The sequence below is a fragment of the Equus asinus genome, chromosome 3, assembly GCF_041296235.1.
Source record: "Equus asinus isolate D_3611 breed Donkey chromosome 3, EquAss-T2T_v2, whole genome shotgun sequence".
In the NCBI taxonomy this organism is placed as follows: Eukaryota; Metazoa; Chordata; class Mammalia; order Perissodactyla; family Equidae; genus Equus; species Equus asinus.
The window spans coordinates 49,521,313-49,541,270 of record NC_091792.1 but is presented as its reverse complement, the minus strand read 5'-3'; the positions used below and the strand labels follow the sequence as shown (position 1 = coordinate 49,541,270).

General features: G+C 38.8%; 1 protein-coding gene across 14 annotated transcripts in view; it reads left to right on the top strand.

Annotated features, from left to right (window-relative positions):
* MARCHF1 (membrane associated ring-CH-type finger 1) overlaps positions 1 to 15,342 on the top strand; it is a 768,319-nt gene extending 752,977 nt beyond the window's left edge. For all 14 annotated transcript variants that reach the window (XM_070505020.1, XM_070505012.1, XM_070505015.1 and 11 more), the window contains 2 exons: positions 2,401 to 2,548; positions 11,771 to 15,342. In XM_070505020.1, the coding sequence (XP_070361121.1) occupies positions 2,401 to 2,548; positions 11,771 to 12,069 (447 nt within the window). In that variant the 3' untranslated portion in view covers positions 12,070 to 15,342. The remainder of the gene's footprint in view (positions 1 to 2,400; positions 2,549 to 11,770) is intronic.
* Positions 15,343 to 19,958: the final 4,616 nt, after the last annotated feature.

Genomic DNA, 19,958 nt, shown 5'->3' with positions numbered 1-19,958 from the left:
AGCCATTTCATCAAACTGCTCCTTAGATTTAAGAAGTCCCCATTTTTAAGGGTTTTTTTTTTAAAGCTGATTTTATATTTGAGGGTTGATTTGGTATGAATATTTTGTTACTGAAGATATTCTCATCCACTTAGAACATTTAGGAGATTTGAACATTTTGTAAAGCTGCTTTTCTGCACCATCTTGTACTTTTTATTTGGTCATATGAAGATTGAGGTAATTCAAGAAATATTTATTATATCAGAAAATACGGTTGCCAAATGATAATATTCTATTCTATAATTATACAGGCTATTTAGATTAACGTTACAATAAATCAATAACAAAATGAAATTTTAAAAATCAGTTTTTCACAGATATGCTGTGAAGTGTTGATAAAAGCCAAGAAACACATGCCAAATTAAATTCAAATCTTCGCAATTCAATATTGAGTACTTAAAAATAGAGTCTTAGTTGAAGCAACTGTTTTTCCCCTAGCCTGCATTACTAAGATCTCTCCATTACATACATGGAACAATATATAAAATATAGTTTGATGAAAAAGAAAGTACAGGATGAAGTATGAATTGTTAATTCACTCTAACAGACCCCTATAAGGAAAACCATGTGCTGACTGACCAGGAAGAGAACAGGAATGGATGGTGTTTGTAAATAAAACATCTTTTTCTCAAAAATGTTTAAGAAGCTTTCTTGAGCATCAAGGTCAGGCTTTAAGTATTGTGTTCTCCTACAGAGGAAATTATAGGATGCTAATTGGCAGACGGGAAGGGAAGTTAGGAAGTATCTCTTTGGTTCTTTCATCAGGAAGTACATCTGACAGCAAGTAGCCGAATCCTGAGAAATAATGGCTTAATTAGAGGGGGCTCTATGTTCCTCCCCTATAGGAGGTGAGCTGATGCTGACTGGGCTCAGGTCTCTCCAATTCTCGAGACTTTCTTTGAGGTTGCAAGATGACTGTTGGCACTCTTACCATTAATTATGAATTCCAGGTAGCAAAGAAGAGAAAATGAAGGAAAGAAAGAAGGGGCAATTCCTGCGTCAGGAAGGCAAAAATTCGGTATCCCAGTAGATAGCCGCTCACATCTCATTGGTGGAAAAGAGGCAGTGTCCCCCTCTGCCAAGGAAGGTTGGAAGAGAGCTTTTTGCTGGGCGCAATGCCCGGCTTCATAGAATTAGTCTGCTAGTAAAGGAAGAAGAGAAGAATGGCGTCCTCTTCCCAAACCTCTTTGTTACAACCTCTGCCACAATCTGCTCTTATGACGATGAGGCAACTGGGCACAGAGAGGTTAAGCGACTTCACCCATGTCTCAAAGCCTGTGCCAGAGCCAGGACTTTATGTAACATAATGTGTGCCCTTTTGTTCTCCACTGAATTGTGTGTGGAATTATATGTGTGGGGGTGGGGTGGGGAAGGAGTGGGGTCTTCTGAAGTTCTAAAGATTTTGCTTTAGCAAAAGCATAATAGTGTAAAGAATGTAAAGGATCATGGATTATGGAAAGCTTGGTACATCAATTCACCTCGCAGAAGATTACAGTGATTTGATTCTCCTATCAAAATAATACAAAGAAAAATAGACACAATTCCTAACACAGAAATGAAGTGATACTCGAGCTTTCAAGGCATTCAAATATCCTTTGAGAGTCTATTTCTTCAAAGTAAATAACGGACACTTTCCCGCATACAAACCTTAGCTTACAACTATAAAAATTGTGGTCCTATTCCTCTCCCAGAATGAGGGAACAGCCCTCAACTTTCTGAGGAGTGTGACTAAGGGACAATGATTGTGACTGCAGTGGCAGCAGCAAATCAAGACTGCTCTAATAGGAGCTTCTGCCAATTTTCTCTCATGGCCCACAGGGTAAAATGTGTTTTCTAGGAGATCAGTTGTGAGCAGATGTTGATTTTCTCTCATAGTTGTCATTCAGCCATTCAAATACTTGTTAAATGCATACATTCGAGAATACAACACTATGTCAGGTTATCTATTAATCTAAGAAGAGATTACTTGTTGCTGCTTATAACCTAGTACCACTAAGAAGTGATACACCGAAACCTGAAAGGAAGTATCTTCAAAAATTGTACAGTATTAAAACTCTCTCATTCATGTTAAAGATGAGGAAACCACAGGCCGGCAACACATAAATGACTTGATTTAATCCATTTAGAGAAAATTATTGAAGGAAATTATTGTTTTCATTTTAATATAGATTTGTTATATAACTCTGCAGGTTTGAATTTCATATCTTCCCGAACATGAAGACTTCTTTGAATATAATAGTGTTATCTGAAATTGCAAATGTTTGATGTTTCCCTTTCATTCGTGATCTGTTTGGGATATTAAAGGGGAGTGAAATTTCCTGGCTAGAAACTCAGTTTTGTGTGATTCATTTATGATTGCAGTGGGAGAAACTACAGATGACCACGAGCGAAAGGAGGAAAATATTCTGCTCTGTCACATTCCATGTAATCGCCATCACTTGTGTGGTTTGGTCCTTGTATGTATTAATAGATCGGACCGCGGAGGAAATAAAGCAAGGCAATGACAATGGTAAGAGCACATCTTTTTTTCTTTTTTGAATTCTATGACGATATCCAGCGGTGGGTTGGGAAGTTGTTTCCCAGTTTAGGTCTCTATGTTTGATACACTAGCAAAACCCAGTATTGGCAGCTGAGTCCTCCCAATTATGTTACTGATTAATACTGTGACTATCAAGCATTGACCAAAGGGGATCCTAAGCTGAGATGTGAGATTTATCAAGTCCATGTGAACCTAAGTAGAGAGGAGTAGATAGATGTCACACAGCACTTTTCTAGCTTTTCAGGAACTAAATAAGGATCACAGATTCTGCCTGATGTGAAAAGGCAAACAGTTGTAAAAATGGAAGGTTTTTCACTTTATTTAATTCACTCTAATCATTGCTTCTTTTAAAACATGAGTAAGTGACACCCTATTAAAGAATGTGCTATAGTTTACTAGTCAGTACTACATAATTTGATAGAGTGGATTAACATTAACACTATGGTTTGAAATTTTAGCCATGCTACGTTGGATTGTAAAGGATGGTGTGAAGTCTACAAAGAAAGATGTTTAAACTCATTAAGGTATATTCTAACATTTAAAATGGATAGGTCGTTTAAAACACAAGCAAAAATAGGAAGCCCAATGGCTATAAAATATCGTTTAGCTTAACTGCTGAAGGTACCCAACCTGTTTATCATTGAGCTCTACCAGCTTTAGCATACAACTGGCAGAACAGTGAGAAATAATCCCCTAACCACTCCTCTCCCCTGTAAAAAAAATAATAATAATAATTAAATCACTGGAAAATTTGAAAGGAAAAATTGTTCAGAGGATAACGTTGTAAATTTGCAGTTATGAAAAATGTTTATGTTCCCCCTCAAAAACAGAAGAAAATGAAAGAAAGAAAAAGGTGAGAGGAAGTGAGGGAAAGAAGGTAAAGACTTTCAAAGGGAAGGGTCTGTTCCGTATTTCTTTGCCGGCGTTCGTGAAAACAAAAGGGAAGGCTGTTCCATTCTCACGCTCGCCCTCGTGGTGGCAGCAGTGAGCCCCGCATGTGCTCGCCTGGGCGTTCTGGAAGCAGAACGGGACTGAGCGCATAAAAGGCACTGTGAGGACTCTCCAGATGCACTGTGGCCATGGATTATGTAGTTCAAGTGGAAGGTGGGGAGGAGAGATGGTGACAGAGCTGCGGATCCCCCTGCCCTATTCTGAAAGAATGAAAGCGCTGCCGTTAGAAAAACAGGTAGGGAGGGGCTTTGATAGTTTTTTGGTTCAATGTTAACTCATCTATAAAAAATTTGTCAAACCACATTGTTTACAACTACATTATGCCTTGTTCTTGAGATGCTGGATTAAGAAACGTGTATTACATTCCTATTAAATAAGTTCCTTGAGGATAGGAACTTTTTTTTTTTAATCTATGTCCCCTATAGATATAGGTACTAGCCCAAGCCAAGTAACAGAAAGTGGGCCATAAACTCTGCAATCACGTATGCATGGAAAAACAGAGGCACCCCCCACATCCCCACCTTACTACACCCAACCTAAGACCTTAGGACTCAAGTCTTTTCCTAGCAATTAAGGGCAGACCTGATAGGTAGAGACAATATTTTCAGATGACTAACCTAGAGTTCAGTATTTGACAATCATAAATTCGTCCCAATGCAGCCTCGCCCTCTCCCAGTGGCCACCCTGACTTGGCCCAGCTGTGCTAGACTGCAGGGTTCTCGTTCTCTGGCCACGTGTGAGGGGAAGATTAAGGGCACCTCTTCTAGACAGAACAAGAAGCAGCAATCTCATATCCTCCAAATGCAGACAGGCCAGAACAACTCATATTCATTTTTCTCGATCGCTTTTGAAACATCTGAGTCAACAGTGATCATTTATCCTACAATGAACATGGCTGTCTCAACTTCAGCCACCAGTCTCTCCAGAACCCAAGAAATCCATGGCCCAATACTTCCATCCTTCCATTTATCTCTTATTCTCCCTGCTCATTCTCTAGTCTCCTTGGATATTCTTATGTCTTCAGTTGTCATTTCTATGCTGATAACTCCCTAAATTTATCTCCAGCTCATACTGCATTCCAACTCATGTGTCTGCCTGCCTCCTGAACTTCTCCATTTAAAGCTTTTCCAGGCAACCTAAACTCAATGTGTCCAAGCTCAGAATTTACTACCACTTCCTACTCTAACACCTGTGGGAAAGGCATTACTAACAACCAGGAACCAAACCCAGATATCACCTTTAATTCCTGATCTCCTCCCACTCCGTCACTTCCACCTTAATTGCCAAATCCTATTTGTTCTGTCTCATATGCCTCTGGAATCTGTCTGTTTCTCTCTTTCCCCGCTGACACCATGCATGTGCAAACTATCATATCTTTTACTTGAAAACTGCAACAGCTTCTTAACTAGACTTTCTCCAGTTCTGCCCACCTTCAACCCATACTCAATAATGTAATTACAGCAAATTTACAAAAACACGAATATGATCATGTCCTATCCCCACTTAGCCATTACTCTTAAAATACACCCTAAAGTCTGTAATGGGACTGTGCAGCCCACTGTGACCTTGCTGTAGCCAATTACGCTGAACATTGTTCAGCCCCCCAAATCTACTTCTCAGCTTTTTTCTCTATGTGAAACATTTCCTCCCAGCTTCTCTTGTCCACCACACACTCACTTAAACACTCGCGTAATCTCACATACCTCCCTGACCCCTACTCAGCCTTTGCAGTGTACCTGAAACATCACTCCCTCTGGGAAACTTAGTTAAGCTCCCTGAATTAGGATAATTATTGCTACTACAGTGGTTCTCAAATGTGGTCCCTGGACCAGCAGTAGCATCACCTGGACACTTGTTAGAGATGCAAATTCTTGACCTCTCCCAACTCTCGACCTAGTAATCAGAAATGCTGAGGGTGGAGCCAAGCAATTTGTGCTTAAGAAGCCTACAGGTGACTCTGATGCCCTCTCAGTGTTGGGGACCGTGTGCTCCCATAGCATCCTGCATGTACCCCTGACAGTGGAGTTTCTATGCTACTACAAAGCCTGAGTTTTATCCCCAGAGATTTAGATTTCATTATCCCTTACATGATTCTATCGTGTAGTCATGTTGAAAAGCTCTGCCCTACCATGAGACTTACTACACGTTATCACAATTGCTCGATTAATTGTCTGTCTCCCCTCGCCAATAGCCTCTGAGCTCAGAGCAGGCCAGGCCATGTCGGTCTTGCTCACCAGCATGTCCCTGGTGCTGAACACTGTGTCTGGGACCTGGCAGCTGGCCTAGTCAATGTTGTAGAAGGAATGATGAAGTGTGAATGCCTCGTACCCAAACTTTTCCACCTTGTATCTCATTTTCTGCATTTTTCTTCAAAAGATTTTTTTCCTTTCTCAGTTCTGGGTAGATGCAGGATTTCAGACCACAGTCTCCCAGTGGACTGTCACTCAGGTCCCTCAGTCAGATTTTCCAACAGAAACGCAAGATAATCAAAGGTCGGCTTCCCACTATATATATATCACACTAGGCAGGACCTCTATATTCAGCTCCTGACACTTATATAGTGCGTGACATCTATATATTTCTTCCTAAAATATGTATATAGTCAAGGGTCAGCTTTCTACCATATACTTTCTAAAAATTATTTTCCGTTTCTTAAAGGCCAGTGAAAATGAAATAACTTTTATCGTTGGTGTTCAGAGCTTTTGAATTAGGAAGCAGGCTATTTATCAAGAAGCAGTGCCCGAGGTGCTCTCTGCAGAGCCACTTGCCAAAGGGACAGCTCCTAACTCAGTTCATTTCAAATGGAAGCCACAGTGGCTTTTGTAAAGGGTATCGTCTCTACTTATGTGCAAATTGTATTTGAAATCTGACTTGCCAAAGTACACATCTACAGGTAGTGTGGGCATCTGTAGGAGTTGTTATTATTTTAATCTTCCTTTGGCATTGAGACTGAGTGCTGATCCTGAATTTACTTTAAAAGTTGTTGAAAAAAGTGCATAATTTTAAAGTCAAACATTTTACATCCATCTTCAAAACCTTCAAAAATATTTGAAGAGGAACAAATTGTCCTTCTTCAACTAGAATTGAGGTTGAATATAAAACAGCAAAATCTTTTGAACTGTAATAACAGTACGGGAAGGAAACTTCATATGTTTTTAAATGGTTGTTCCTTTAGATTAAATATGCATGATGTCCCAGATAGCTCTCTTACCTCACTCTCTTCCTCTCAAGCCTGTGATGACACAAAGAAAAAAAAAAGTCAAATACATGGTACTTGAAACTTTAACGCCCTAAATCACCCATGATGCCAACTCTAATTTGGCAACAATTGCTCTTCCTGCCTTATCTTTACATATTCTAGAAGAATGCTCCAGTATGCTCTTTGTTTGTTGAAAACAAAACACAAAAATATAGACCGAGAAAACACAACAATTTACACTATCTATTAAAGAGAGTGTAGATGCAGATTTTAACGTTGCCCCAGACCTGTTTAAATGTATACACCACAAGTGACTAGAATGACAAATTGATTTTGTTTGGTGACCCACATATACAATAGAGGAAGATTAGCATAGATGTTAGCTCAGGGCGAATCTTCTTCAGCAAAAGAAAAAAGAAAAAAAAAATACTGCCCTGCAATCTATATAATATTTTCCTTTTCAGCAGTGTTATTTAAACATTCTGTTTGAAAGTAATTTCATGTGCTGTTATTGTTAACAACTCAAATATGATAAGCACTACTTGGGCTAGTTATCAGAAGGCCAGGGTTCTAGTTCTGCCTAGTTCTAGTTCCTGGTCATTGGCTAGTTATTGCGAATAAAATAATCACTCTGAAGTTCAATTTCCTATTTGTAAAACTAAGTTGGACTGAATACTCTCCAAAGGTTCTTTCTGTGATTCATTTTTCAAAGACACCGTGAACTTGACCTGGCATCAGACAAATTGAAACATTGTGTTTATACAAATACTGCACATATTATCATACATTGTTTACTCACAGTGAATATTAGCATTAAAACAAGTTAGGGCAAAGGTTATAAATATGTGAACAAGCTTTTTTAAAAAAATAATTTATCCAAAAGTAACTAGGATGAAAGTAAAGGAGAAAACCACCTCCCCAGTGCCACCCCTCACACATGCCCTTAACAAACACATTTTGTGACACTGCATAACCTAAGCACCCAGCCAAAAATATCCCAGCTTAGCATTGAGATGCTTTTTCTAAATATACATTGTTGCTGCAGCTGTTAAATGAGGCAGGTTCTCTTCTGCTTTTGGGGATTTTAAAAAGCTCTTTAGACACACCCCAGGTGTCTCCAGTCACATGATCTGCTAAATAAGATATGCAGAATACTCTGAGAATTTGAATTTAGAAGCTGGAAGAGACCTCAGACACCACTGTTTTAAAGATAAGGAAATAAGCAATTTGCTTGATCTACAACTATGTTACAAACACCCACCGGGAATCTTGTGGTTTACCCAATTCGCATTAGAAACAGTGAAGCAGGATGTTACAGGTGACCTCCATGTGTGCCCCCAGGGGAGAGGGATGGGGACCCTATTCTATTACCAAGGAAATATATTTCAGAGAAACAGTATCGCTGGAAAGCCACAGTCCAAAAGGGGCCAGTGGATATATCCCAGCTTACAAGCCACTGTCGTGGTGGTCTGAAAGTTTGGCAGAAATATTTCCTGAAAGGTACAATCCACACAGTTACCACTCCAGCATTTCAGGACCTCTTACTTAATTTTTGGGGAGATTTCTCAGCCTTTCCCCATGATGGGAATTACAAGTGCAAGAGGTGCTCACACAGGGTGAGGCTGTGTAGTGCTGGTGGTTGCACTAAATGCTGGTGACCTGGCTGGCAGCTAACTGGCCCTTCTCCTCTCCTGGGTTCTGGAGGTTTTCATTACTCAGGGTCCATGTGGGTCATCCAAAGGTTGAAGTCTAATGATGTCAGAAAGGTCTTAGTTGTCAGCACCAGTGAAAGCTTTGCTCTTAAACTACAAAGCAACCAGCCAAAGATGTGTAGCATTTAAATCACTCAGATAACAACTACTTAATATTTATAGCACTTTCTCTGTGTCAACAAGTATTCATTTACTCCACCCTAACAACCCTATGAGGCAGCTATTATCAATACCTCCATTTTTAAGTGATGTACCACTTGCCTTTTGCTGTGTAACAAACCATCCCAAAACTTAGTGACTTAAAACTGCAACCGTTTATTTCACTCCCACTTCTGTAGGTCAGTTGGGCATTTCTTCTGGTCTGGGCCAAACTGGCTAGTTTCTGCAGGGTTCACTCAGCATATCAGCTGGCTGCTATACAATCAACAATGGCCTCCTTTACACGTCTGGCAGTGGGCGTGCTATGGCCGGATGGAAGGAGCAACTGAGCTCTGTGTCTTTCAGCATCTAGTCTGTACACCCTGCTTCTTCACACGGCGGTTGCAAGAGCAGCAAGAGACGCAAACCACAATATGTGAACACTGTTGACGTTTCTGCTGTCATATTTTCTGTTGTCCTATTGGCCAGAGCAAGTCCTGTGGCCAAGGCCACCATCAATAAGGGAGGGGATACCTGAGGACATGGTTACGGGGAGGCATAAACCAATTGGGGGCCATTATTACAACAAGCTACCAGAGATGAGAAAACTGAGAGCAAAGAGAATACCAGATAACAGGCCCAACACCTCAAAGAACCGAAATAGCTGCCTGAATTAGGATGGATAAAGATGTCAACAGTGAAGTAGCTGATTCTTAGGAATAAAACCCATAACCCTCAAGAATGAGTGGAGATTTTGCACAGGGGAACAGCCCTTGAGCAGCCATTAACCATAGTAAGGGAAATCCTATTAGGGTTTGGACTGCAAAGAAATTAAATAAAAGTCTGAATCTTTTGGGATGTGGGAGTTTCCTTAGGCAGGAAGGAAGGGGTTTCTGGGATTGAAGATGAGGAGATAGTGGCTGAAAGGAGATGAAAGAGACAGTTGGCTGCAGCGGTCCTGTTTATGGATTAACTCTAGTCTGCGGTTCTGAGAGGAAAATGCCCTTAGATAACCCCAAACTCTCTCTCTTGACCCAATTCCAATAAAGGGGTGAAGACGACATGGGAGATATTTTTATGTGAAAAAATAATTTGCAAATTTTACTCTTTCGTTTTTACCTTTTCATTCAAATTCTATAAATAGTTACTTTTACCTAGTCACCCGTTTCCCTCATTGGCTTGCTAGAAAAATCTTACCAAATTCAGACTCCCAAGAGCCTAGGATGAGCCAAAAGCTCCATCTTCTTTTTTTTGTCTAAAGTGCTTTCATCCACTCTCTAAATTCCCATACAGATTGTGGACTGTTTTTTGTGGTTCTAGTGGCACCACTTTCAGGCAGATGTAGTGTAGCATTTTCATTCATCTATCTCTAATTTGTGAAGTCTTCAATATCATACCGCATGACAAATCTACATACCGTCTTCAGCCTTTCCTGGAGAACCTATTAGCATGTTGATTGCTTTGGGATGGCATGGAAGATACTGTAGCCCTCAAGTACCAGATCACATGCATGCAATTATAGAAAGGAGGCCTGAAAGAATTTAATAATCCTATATTGAGACTGCTTGAGAATTTATTGCCCATTCTTATGGGATTGGCATGACGATATAGAAAGTGAATGAATCAGTTAAATTTATCTATTATGAAGGACAACAGAATATTCCCATTTTCTTAGAAAATGGTAGTGGACAGAATATCTACACCTCCAATTCCTGCCCAAGAATTTCCAAGCAGTATTTCCCATTAATGCTTAGGAGGTAGGGATGGGCAGAGTTTATTCCTACACCTACAGAAACTGCTCAAGAAAGATTCAAAGCACAAAGGCAGAAGTAGAGAGATCCTTGAGCTTCAGAGGAATGAACAGATGGTTGAATTGCCTGAAGTCGGATTTTCCAAATTCCTCTCCCGAACTGGCAAGTAGAGATAACTTTGTGCTATTGGCATTTCCAAGTGCAGGCTCCAGCTTCAAAGGTATATTAGTGAGAAGAAAGAATTCCTTGGGTTACATAAAGGATCCTCAAGGAGCAAAATTTTGTGCCTTCCCTTCTTTACCACACCCCCAGCCCCCACATTGTGTACATTCTTTCTTCTTTACAGAAGCGAGAACTGACCAGTCCAACAAAACAGAGTAGGAAGACAGTTTGCTAGGTCTCAGTAAAAGGAGGTAGACACATCTTACCAATGAAAACATTCTTGAAAAATCCATTTGGCCCCATTTCAGCATTTAGTGTCTGCTTTGCTTCCAGAAGAATAAAGCAAATGTCACTATTACAAAATATGGGTAGGATATTTCTTAGAACTCTATTCAGTGTTATAAGTAAAAGTAAATAAAACTCAAAGGAGAATCAGACACTCATACGGTGGTTTCTAACCAACCCTTCCTGGTCCACCATACTGAGCCATCTGTTATTTTACAGCCTTTCATATGAGTGAAGGCAGCTATTGTTCCCCCCCACCAACTTGAGGTCAGCAAGAGGTGGACTCTTGACCATCATATATTAAACATTCATAATTATGTGTGGCATAAATACTGTTGCAGTTACAGAAACTCTTGTGAAAATTTTAAAAACTATTTGTGAAAGAAACCCAATTTCTAGTTATGGTGATGGAAATTAAGAGAAAATATTGACGTCTAAGAAAGTGATGGTTCTCAGTGACAAAATATAAGATTAATGAAACAAATGACTAAAATCCTAAATCTTATGGATATCTGTACTCAGAAATTCTTTCTCTCTCTGGTGAGATGTGGCAGCTTCTTTTTTTCAATTTTAAAGGAAATGAGGTTGGGGAGGAGGAGCTGTATGTACAATCCCATACGTGTACATATATACTGAAATACACGTATCACTAAATGTATGTAAAGCTGTAGCTAGAAGGAATAAATGTTGCACTAAGTATCAAAAGTCTAACGTCGTATCTGCTAATCATAGTAGGGACTTGATGCTAGGAGGAGAAATAAGATCATTACAGTTGTAGGTGAGAGAATTTCTTCATAGACAATTTTAACAGTACTTTTAGAATATTTGAAAGCAATGAAGTGAATTCAGGTTATAATTCCCACTAGTTTACAATATATTCTTTATCCTTGAAATTTGGCAGGAAAGCACGGTCTTTTGAAGGAGCCATAGGAAAAAATTACCAAATCCATTCGTGACAACTTGGTGGTAACATTCTCTCTTTTTTATTTCAAAGGTGTCCTTGAGTGGCCGTTTTGGACAAAACTGGTTGTGGTGGCCATTGGCTTCACAGGAGGTCTCGTCTTCATGTATGTACAGTGTAAAGTCTACGTTCAGTTGTGGCGCAGGCTGAAGGCCTACAACCGTGTGATCTTTGTGCAAAATTGCCCAGACACCGCCAAAAAACTGGAGAAGAACTTCTCGTGTAATGTAAACACGGACATCAAGGACGCCGTGGTAGTGCCTGTGTTACAGACGGGTACAAATTCGCTGCCATCTGCAGAGGGTGGCCCCCCTGAAGTTATACCAGTGTGATGGAACCAGTTGGGAGGTTCTTCACTGAAGCGTATCTTTCTAGCTCTCAGTCACTACAAATGACAGAAGTGATCCCGAATTATTCACTCTATCTTCTCCTCTTTCTCCTGCTGACTCGTTTTTCCTTACTTTGCTCAAAAAGGAAAGGAGAAAATAAACACCAAATGACCAGGATCCCACGAAGCAGAGTCTAAAGTGTGATATGGAAATGTGAAAAGTTTCCTAGAGAATGATTTCCAAGACAATTAAGAACCAGTGGAGTAGGAACGCTTTTAGGCAATGACAAAAGACTAAAGGACACATGAGTCTTCACAGTCGCAGGGGAAAGTTCAAGAACACAGACTTGAATTGCAATGTGTATTTCTTCTAAGGCCTCGTAATGTTAACTATCTCATCTGGAAATAACGAACATTTGGTTGTAAACTTGAAATTGTTTGCATTATCCCTAGGGCACCTCAGAAGCGAACTTGGAGGATGCATATTTTGATATTCATACTTTGAGATTTTTATGGCTACAGTGGAGTCCAGTTGTTTTAACATATGCATGTTTTGAAAATAGATGCAATACACATTTGAAGATATTAATACTTGGAATTATGTTTAAATAATGAACAAAAGATATTCAGAGATTTTTTTGGGTTTAATTCGCTTTGGTCAATACCCACAGAAGTTGCAATCAACTATCAGTCTATATTTTATCTGGCTCCTCTTAAACAGTGCTGTCCAACAGAAATATAACGTGAGCCCCAAATGCAGGCCACATATGTAAACTTTAAATTTTGTAGTAGCCCCATTAGAAAAAGTAAAAGTAAATAAGTAAAATTAATTTTGATAATATATTTTATTTAACATTATATATCTAAGTTATTTCAATTTGTCAACATAAAAAATTGAGATATTTTACATCTTTTTTTATGAACCAAGTCTTCAAAATCCAGTATGTACTTTATCCTTATGGTATATCTCAATCTGAATTAACCATATTGGATAGTGCAGCCCTAAAATCTGCTTCATTTAACAGTCGAATCATTTCCAAACAGCAGCTTCATACATCCTTTTACTTGAAGTCTCACAAATGTTATTTTACAAAACGCTAAATTAATCAAATTAAATATCCTAGTTGAAGTCTTAAATGAAGATATAATTTCTCAAAAGGTGAAAAAACAAAAGTACAGAAAGATAAAGCAATCTACCTGTGGAAAAGTTCTGAAATTAACTTGTTTGCTACTATGAAGCACTTATGATAGGGAAAATAAAAATTTAACATTTTTATTAAATCAAGCATGTAACTTTTTTTTAATCCACATGAGGTGTCGCCTTGAAAGATGAGTAGTTATGATCAAGCATTTAGACTCAATTTTAAAAAGCTGATGGTATTTCCCCTGTTCAGCTGGCAAGCAAAAATACTCAACAGATTCTGTGATAAGTAATAACTTGAGTTGTTTAGGTTTGACAGTTGAGTTGATTATTGTGTTGTTTGCATATTCATGTAAAACTGAAGCGTGAATGATATTGCAGTGAGCTACATTAATGATTATAGATATAGTAGGCTGTCAAAGAAAGATGTCTTACATTAAAAAGGTGATTTATTTTTGCTAGCTGTCATATTTATTATCGTGAAGAGGCAACCATGATGGCCATAAGAACCAAAGCATGGGTATCACATTGCACAAATCTGGGTATCACATTGATGCACTTTGTAATTATCAGTGTGCTTGTTCTTCACAGATATTGTAGGTAAAAGGAAAAAGAAAGAATCTTTTAACAAGGAAAAAAGATGACATGAATATTGGTAGTGGCTGACAGTGAGTCCAAATAGTCCCAATTCCTAGAAATAAAGAAAAGGTAAACAATGTCAACTTTGTGTGTGTGTGGTGTGTGTGTGTGTGTGTATTCATGTATATACACGAGAAAAATGTTAAGGTTTTCAGTAAGTCAGGAAACAAAAGGTTTATAACATCTTTCTTCAAACTTGTTGTAGGGGCACGGAGTAAAGGCATAGGGAAAACAGAGTTGAGGGGACTAAGCTGGACCAAAATTTCTGCACAAATAAGGACATAAGTGGTGTTTAAAACATATGAACCTTAAACAAACTAGACTTTGTATTAACTTCCTCTTATATTTCCAGTTTAAAGGTTTAAGATAAAGACATTCATGGATAACAAAGCTTTGAGTGATTTAACCATGGCACCTCCCCCAAGGATTAATCTTGATTAAATTTTTCTGTTAATTTCCCTAAGCTTTCTACTAACCCATTTTTCTTGTTGTTTATCAATGGCAATGTGTTGTCTACAAACATTACTGGGGGGAAAAATCTAGTCACCAGCCAAAGAAATACTGATTTCTCTTTTGTTTGCTCTGGAAGGAAAAGGATTATTTTCCTTAATTGCCACCAAAAATACTGTTTAAATTCTGTACAAACCTAAGCAAGATAGCTAAGTGCAGAGCTCATTTCACACTGGGAGATGATTGGCTAAAATAAGGCGTCCTTTATTAAGAGCTACACTGAACACTAAGAAAACATGTCTAGAATGAGAAGGAAAGATAAGCATTACTGTATTAACAATACACGATGACATGGTGTTTTAAAACTATACCTTAATTCTCAAAATTAACTTGTATAGGCTTTGACTTTCTTGAAATGAGAATATAATATAGCTTCTTAGCAGGCTAAAAGTCAACAATTAATTCTGCTGTCCTTCTGAGCTCTTTTAAACCTTGAACTCCTGAATTTAAGTCTTTTAAAAAGTTTTCTTATAATAGCTGTTTATGGTTCAAACAATTTGAAATAATTATGTGCATTTAAACCTAATGTTGATTATTTTCTTTTTATATTCTGTGTGGCAATAGTACATTTGCCTTTTCAAGGAAAGGATTTGGCTTTGTGACAACACTTCGTGAACTGGATATAACCTTCAAAAACAAAAACTGCTCTCCAAAAAGACAATTTTTGAAGCATGTTTACCTGCTCAAGTAAGAAATAAAATGCAATGGAAACAAAAGATGGAAACTGAAGAATGAACTTACAGTTCTGCTAAAAACCTTGGCTTTTTATAATCATGAGTCTCTGGTATTATCAATACTATAAACCACAGACATTTATGCTGTTAATTTTTTAAAGAACTGTCACTTTTATTGTATAGGATCAAAGATTAAATTGTAAAGCAATGAAGTTCCAGTATTTTTTTAAAAGGGAAGCCCAAAAGGCAATTAAGCTTAAGCACAAACAAAACAAAACTCAAAACAAAAATGATCCTAACAACCTGGGATATAGCAATGGAGAAATTAAAGGAAAAAGGGTCCATACTGAAGGAGCGTTGAAAAATGCCCCAGGATTCAGTCTCACCCTGAGCTGCTGTTACCTGTGATTAGAGCCCCTAAGAGACGGCCTCGTAGTTACATTTATCTTGTTTTGCAAAGAGTCCTTGGGTACCCCTAAAACATCTATTCTTTGGCTGGAAATTTAGCTCCTTAGAGCAATGACATCACTAACATATTACAGTTGTCATGGGTGAGGTGGGGAAAATTATCCATCCGCCTGACATAGTTTACCTTTCCTTGCCTATGAACATTTTGGAACAAAGCAGAGCTCTTAAAACTTACTATCATTATTGCAGAGGTTATATAATTGTGTAGGACTTACACTTTAATTAAGAAAGATGAAAACCTTTTTTCTTTCCTAAGTCAGCCCAAAGGTGCTATTTTACATATCAATACAGCTGAAAGGAAGTACTGTCATTTTGGGCTGCAGTGTTTCCTCTATGTCTGAAGAAAGCCCATTTTGAAATTGGATACTGCATTAAAACAAACAAGGAAAAACTATTTTAACTGTGTGCAATTTTTGAGACTGAGTATTTGTACTTTTTTGGTTTTACCTAATTCTCTTGCATTAACAATTTACTGTTTTGTGAATAATGTGTACTAAGAAAAATTAAGGAAAAGGAACTAATTATCTGTGAGAGAAAGACTTTGTATATTAAACAAGTGACCCAAACCTTTGTTGTTGTTTCTATACTTTTTGTCTTAACCTACCAGGATTTCTGCAGAATTCTACTGTTACTGCCAAAAGGGTTTCTTCCACTTGCTGCAAGTCAAGCCAATAGTCAAGAGGCAAGGTCATTGGAGAGAAAGGGTTTTCTTACAGCTTGCTAGCAAGGTGGAAGATGGGGTGACTAACGCCCAAAAGAACCATCTCAAGGGGGGCACAGAATCTTGAAGCAGTTATATAGGCCAGTGGGTTTTAGGGGAGGGGTTAGGAATGTTAACCCTCTGGTGTTACAGACTGGGAGTCTCCACACCAGATCTTTCAGTTGTCATGTATATCAGCACAGAATCTGTGTCCAGGGGTCATCACATTCCTAGGGAACTCAAAAGAACAAAGTTATCTTACCGCATCGGGAAGAGGCCATAAAATCTACAGAGCATGTATATCTACTGGAAGGTGCATATCCAGCTGGGTGGGTTAATCAGAGGTCATTCAAAGTTACAATATGGTCTCTTTTCTACAATCTGGCAATCTTGCAACCTTGTGTTGAGCTGCTATCAGTATCTGCAACATCCAAACAGGTTTGAGTTCTTAACATTTTACAACGGTCTGAGTTTTTAAGCAGGGCCTGAACATACTTATAATTTTAAGGCCAACATAGGCTGACATTGTAGAAGGAAATAAATAGGTGCATTAATAAGAGGAAACCACTGGAAATAATCTACACTGACTTTCAAACTTAGTTTAAAAAATAATGGGAAAAAAACTTTAAGAAAAATCACAATGCAGAGAAAGGATTTTCTTGCGAATAAAGCTTGGATATGCATAAGATTATAACAGCATTTCTCAGAGATAAGAAGAGTGGATTCAGATAAATTTCATAGGTAATAAATACAAAGAGGAAGATTTTGAAATTATTTCTATTCCAAGAGGTCTGGTGATTAGTGAAGAAAACGTCCCTCTCCAAAGCCCCAACTTCTGAACCTGAATTCAGAGTAGACAGACTGCTGGGCCCAGGCTGTTCACAGGCCTTTCTATTAAACTGTTAATTGTACAAGCTCATTCTTCTGCCAAATTGGACATCTGAATTTATAGTCTTCTCCCACCTCCCAAATTACAGCAAACACTCCTAGATCACAAATCATTGGCACTGTGTGTTCAGCTAATGATTCTAAACCTGGAAGCTGTGATGGAGATACCCAGGGCAGCAAGAGTATGGCTAGAGATACCTTTACTGAGGGAAAAGGCAATGCAGGCAGAGGGCACAGTAGGTACCAAAGTCCTGAATGGGAAATGTCAAGCAAGACTCAGCCAGTAAAGAAACAAGCCTTGTTAGGGTCAGGCAGTGAATCACCTATGGAGACAGCAAAAGAAAGATGAAGAAAGGTGTCGGCTCCCCACAAGTCTTGCTCTACAGGAGAACACAAAAAGAAAAAGGGCCAGAAGATAATGCAGCATAAGGGATGGAACACCTTCTTGCTGAGATGCTGACTCCAGGGTGTATCTAAGCCATTCCATAGCCTGCAGCTATACCCTAAAGAGGCATGAGGTGGAAAGTCTCATACTTCTTCAGAACCTGGGTGACAACAAAAAAATGCCTCACATCTTAAGATAGGGAGGCAAATGGGAAGCGGCCTCTGGTAATTCCTTACAAGTATCCCATATCCTTGTGTTCCAGGAAGATCACGGGGCATTCCTCTAAGACTCAGGGTCAGATGCAACCAAGCCTAAAGTGGATACAGACCTGAGTCATCAAGGTGCCAGCACAGAGCTGTTATAGGAAATAGCTGGGCCATTCTAGGAATGGACAGAAAGCCAATGTGCCTGAAGTACAGTAAGCCAAGGGTGAGTGGGTCCAAACTGAAGTTGGAGAAGCAGTCGGGAGTCAAATCATTTCAGGCCTCTTTGGCTATGGTATGGAATATGAATTTTATTCAAAATATGATGGATGTCAATGTGTGTTCATCAAATGTTACCAATGGACAACTTTGGTGGGTGATGTTGATAATGGGGAGGCTATGCATGTGTGCAGGTAGGGGGTATATGGGAAATGTCTTTACCTTCCTCTCAATTTTGATGTGAATCTAAAACTGCTTTAAAAAAATAAAATCTTAAAAAAAAAAAATCGTTGGAAACAAAATTATACCCCATCAAATAAACAAACATACCATAAAAAAATGTGATGGGATGCTATTATAAGGACCTGAACAAAGAAGTAACATATTTTAGTGTGCATTTTTAAAAATTCATGAGCAATTCTGGAGAATGGATTAAGAGGAGCAAGAACTGGGGCATGAAGGCCAGTTGGGATGCTGCAAGCAGGACAGGCAAGACATGTTAGCCTAGGTGAGGACGAAAGCGGAGATGACCTGACATGGACCTTCTTCTTGGAAATAGAACCAGAAATACTCACTAATTAAATTAGACTGGGGGAGGGTGTGGAAGAGAGAAAGAGAAAAATCAAGGATGACTTATAGGCAGTTGTCTGGCTTGAGAAGTTAGATGAAAACCTTGGGGAGAATCAAGGTTCCTGAGAAGACAACAGGAAGTGGGACCCAGATCACAAGTATGAGTATTTGCCTTTGAAAGCAAAAAAGTTACTACATCCGTTAAGTGGAAAGAAAGGAAGATGATAAGTTTCTATTTTCTCAATGATGTATAAAAAGTTAACAGTTGTTGAAGAAGTTAGTATAAAAGTCAAGCTAGAAAGTATGAAAAAGTAGTAAAATTATCTCAAAGTTGGAAAATGAACTTAATGGGAAACATAATAAAATTGCCGAGCAGTTTTGCGAATTCACTTCAGATTTACAAACATGAAGGTTTAAGCTGCTTGGGAAGAGGTATGAGGGAGACAGATAACTGAGCGTCACCTCATTTGAGTTTTGAGAGAGGAATACTATGTAGTCAGGGCAGAGCAACTGAGAGTTCCGCAAGGAAGCAACTATGAACTCTGAATCTAAGCTGAATGAGAAATAACCTGAAGACAAGAGACAGATGATGCATAACAAGAAAATGAGGCCAAAGGGCAGAAATCAGCAATGGAGAGTGGAATGCTCAAAATCAAGTTTGTAGAAGGAATTTCAAGTGTTAATAAGAATCTGGGTGTCATTCAGATGCCTCTGATGGGATGGAGAAAAAGACTGGGAAAATGAAAGTTTATACTGTTAGATTCGTTATCCACAAGGCTACTGTAATCACTAAAATGATTGAAATAGGAGAGAAGAAAACTGATTGAGCTCTTGGCTAAGCTATAGTCTTCAATGAATGAAGAGAAGGCTCTTCTGGGAAGATAGGAAAGGGAGACAATGATAGAGCTCAAAGAACTAAGGGAGAAATTATTTGCAAGTGGCAGTAGAGCAAAAAGGACACCTATCCAATCTCCTGCCCCTGACATACATGGGACATCAGAGTAGAAAAAGCTTCTGTTTGAAGTGAACAGAGTCCTAAAAGGACAGCTATATCCGTAAGGGAAGGAAGTGACTAGGACATCAGGAAAAGAGGCCACAAATGTAGAGTTAGCTGCTCTGAGCTTAGAAATATATCACTAGCCTATGTCCATGAAGTTCAGCTCACTGATTTAGACCAGGGATTGGCAAACTATGGCAAGCAGGCCAGATCCGGCCTGTGGCCTATTTGCGTATGGCCATGAACTTAGAATGGTTTTTACATTTTTAAAGGGTGGTTAATACCACACACACACACACACACACACACACACACGAAAATGCACAAGAAACAGCATTTGACCTGCAACAGCTAAAATATTTGCTATGGCTCTTTACAAAAAAAGTTTGCCAGTCCCTAGTTTACAGAGAAGAAGTACCAAGAAAGTGAGTTACTTTTACTCTGTTCCATGGCCACGGCCCGCAGAAGTTATCTTACAAAGATATGCTGCTGACCGAAA